Here is a 1,952-nt window from a genome sequence, read left to right on the forward strand (position 1 = left end):
ATTATGATTTTAACAAAAGATATTTAATTTTATTTATAAAATAATACCCTTTTCTGGAGAAAAGGGTTACAAACTTGAAAGATGTTAAAATAGCATATATTAAACAATTTAAAAATCAGTTTCACCTTTAAGTTCTAGGAGGCATCCATATATAATTATTCTAAAATGACATCTATTGTTGGTTAAGTTATATGAGAAAAGTACACTTTTCTGTAGTTCATTAGTCATTTTCATTAATTTGTGCATTTTATGTCTGAAAGGAAGAGCACACTGCTGGTGAAATTATTGTAAATGACTGGAAGGACCTATATGTAAACTATAAATACTTAAGTACTGTAAACCACTATTTGAATAATATTTACAGAGAGATAGATTCTGAAATCATATTTGGTTACACCTGGCAATAGTTTTCATGACAGTGTATCTTGATAGTCTTTCATATAACATTGAATTTATATCACTAAGTTAAATTGTCTAAATAAAAGATAACTGATTTCATTAAAACCTTCCAGCATTAGTAATTTTTAAGCCATTTTGAAATTAAGGTCTAACATAATGAGATGCTAATGTCATTGTACTCATTCCTTTTTAAAAAATAGGTAAGATTCTTTTTTCTAAAGTGTGTTTTTCAGATTATAAAAATAATACCATTCTCCCAATCTCGAAGTTGTATAGCAGTAATTATAGATACCTAGGTGATGAAATGGCAGCTAATCTGCCTTTAGATATGTTGTAGAGTGAAAAATAATACAGACATGTGATATTATTGATTGACCAAAATACTGTTGTTTGCATTTTTTTAAAAATATATTTTATTTTTTACAGAGAGGAAGGGAGAGGGATAGAGAGTTAGAAACATCGGTGAGAGAGAAACATCGATCAGCTGCCTCCTGCACACTCCCCACTGGGGATGTGCCCGCAACCAAGGTACATGCCCTTGACCGGAATCGAACCTGGACCCTTGAGTCCGCAGGCCGATGCTCTATCCACTGAGCCAAACCGGTTAGGGCTGTTGTTTGCATTTTGTAGTAGTGCTCATAATTCCTTGGTAGCATACTACCCAGTATTCATTTATATCAGATTAACTATGAGGCCTGTTCCTAAAATATTAGAAGTGTGTGTGTGTGTGTGTGTGTGTGTACTCCTTTAACTTGAAGTAAACATGGATAGCAATATCTTTTAATGCCAAGTTAAAGTAATTTGGCATACGGACTTTTTTTTTGGACACATATAATGTGTCAAGAAGATCGAAACCAATTATTATTTAGGGTAAACTATATTTAAAAGTAAAACACATGGAATTATGTGGTTATTATTATTTTTTTACAGTGTTAATTAAATTGAATTTACCTTGATTATATCGGTTTGGAAGATATTGAAACATTTTTTTTTTCTTTTTAAAGAAATAGATCCCAAAGGAAGACTTCCATTTGGTAATTTAATCAGTGCAAGTGAAATTAAGGAATAATGGATGTAGAAAATGAGCAGATACTGAATGTAAATTCTACAGGTAAGTATTCATATTTTGAACCTTGATTGTATTATGAGCAAGTTTCAGGTCATACCAAATTTTATGAATACATAATATTAAAACCGTCTTTACTTTAAAAACCATCTTATTCATGCTACAAGAAAATCGGTCATGTTATTTTTTAAGTCAAGTTTGTGATTCTTATTTTCATAGAAATCCATCACATGTCCTTATATTTCTGCCTATCTTTCCCATTCCATACTCTTATTCTACACTATCCTCCTATATAATAAAACCTTAATATGCAAATCGATTGAACGGTGGAATGATCAGTCCCTGTGACATGCACTGACCACCAGGGGGCAGACGCTCAAGGCAGGAACTGCTCCCTGGTGGTCAGTGTGCTCCCACAGCGGGAGCACTGCTCAGCCAGAAGCCGGGCTTACGGTTGGCGAGCACAGCAGTGGTGGCGGGAGCCTCA

The 1,952-nt window shown here is 33.5% G+C and overlaps 1 protein-coding gene across 3 annotated transcripts in view; it reads left to right on the top strand.

The window, feature by feature from the left end:
• Window positions 1-1,952, top strand: part of PDCD4 (programmed cell death 4) — a 25,535-nt gene that overhangs the window by 2,733 nt on the left and 20,850 nt on the right. For all 3 annotated transcript variants that reach the window (XM_006088120.3, XM_023753353.1, XM_023753354.1), the window contains one exon: window positions 1,404-1,510. In XM_006088120.3, coding sequence (XP_006088182.1) covers window positions 1,468-1,510 — 43 coding nt within the window. In that variant the 5' untranslated portion in view covers window positions 1,404-1,467. The remainder of the gene's footprint in view (window positions 1-1,403; window positions 1,511-1,952) is intronic.

The sequence above is a fragment of the Myotis lucifugus genome, unplaced genomic scaffold (genome assembly GCF_000147115.1).
Source record: "Myotis lucifugus unplaced genomic scaffold, Myoluc2.0 scaffold_44, whole genome shotgun sequence".
NCBI classification, from domain to species: domain Eukaryota; kingdom Metazoa; phylum Chordata; class Mammalia; order Chiroptera; family Vespertilionidae; genus Myotis; species Myotis lucifugus.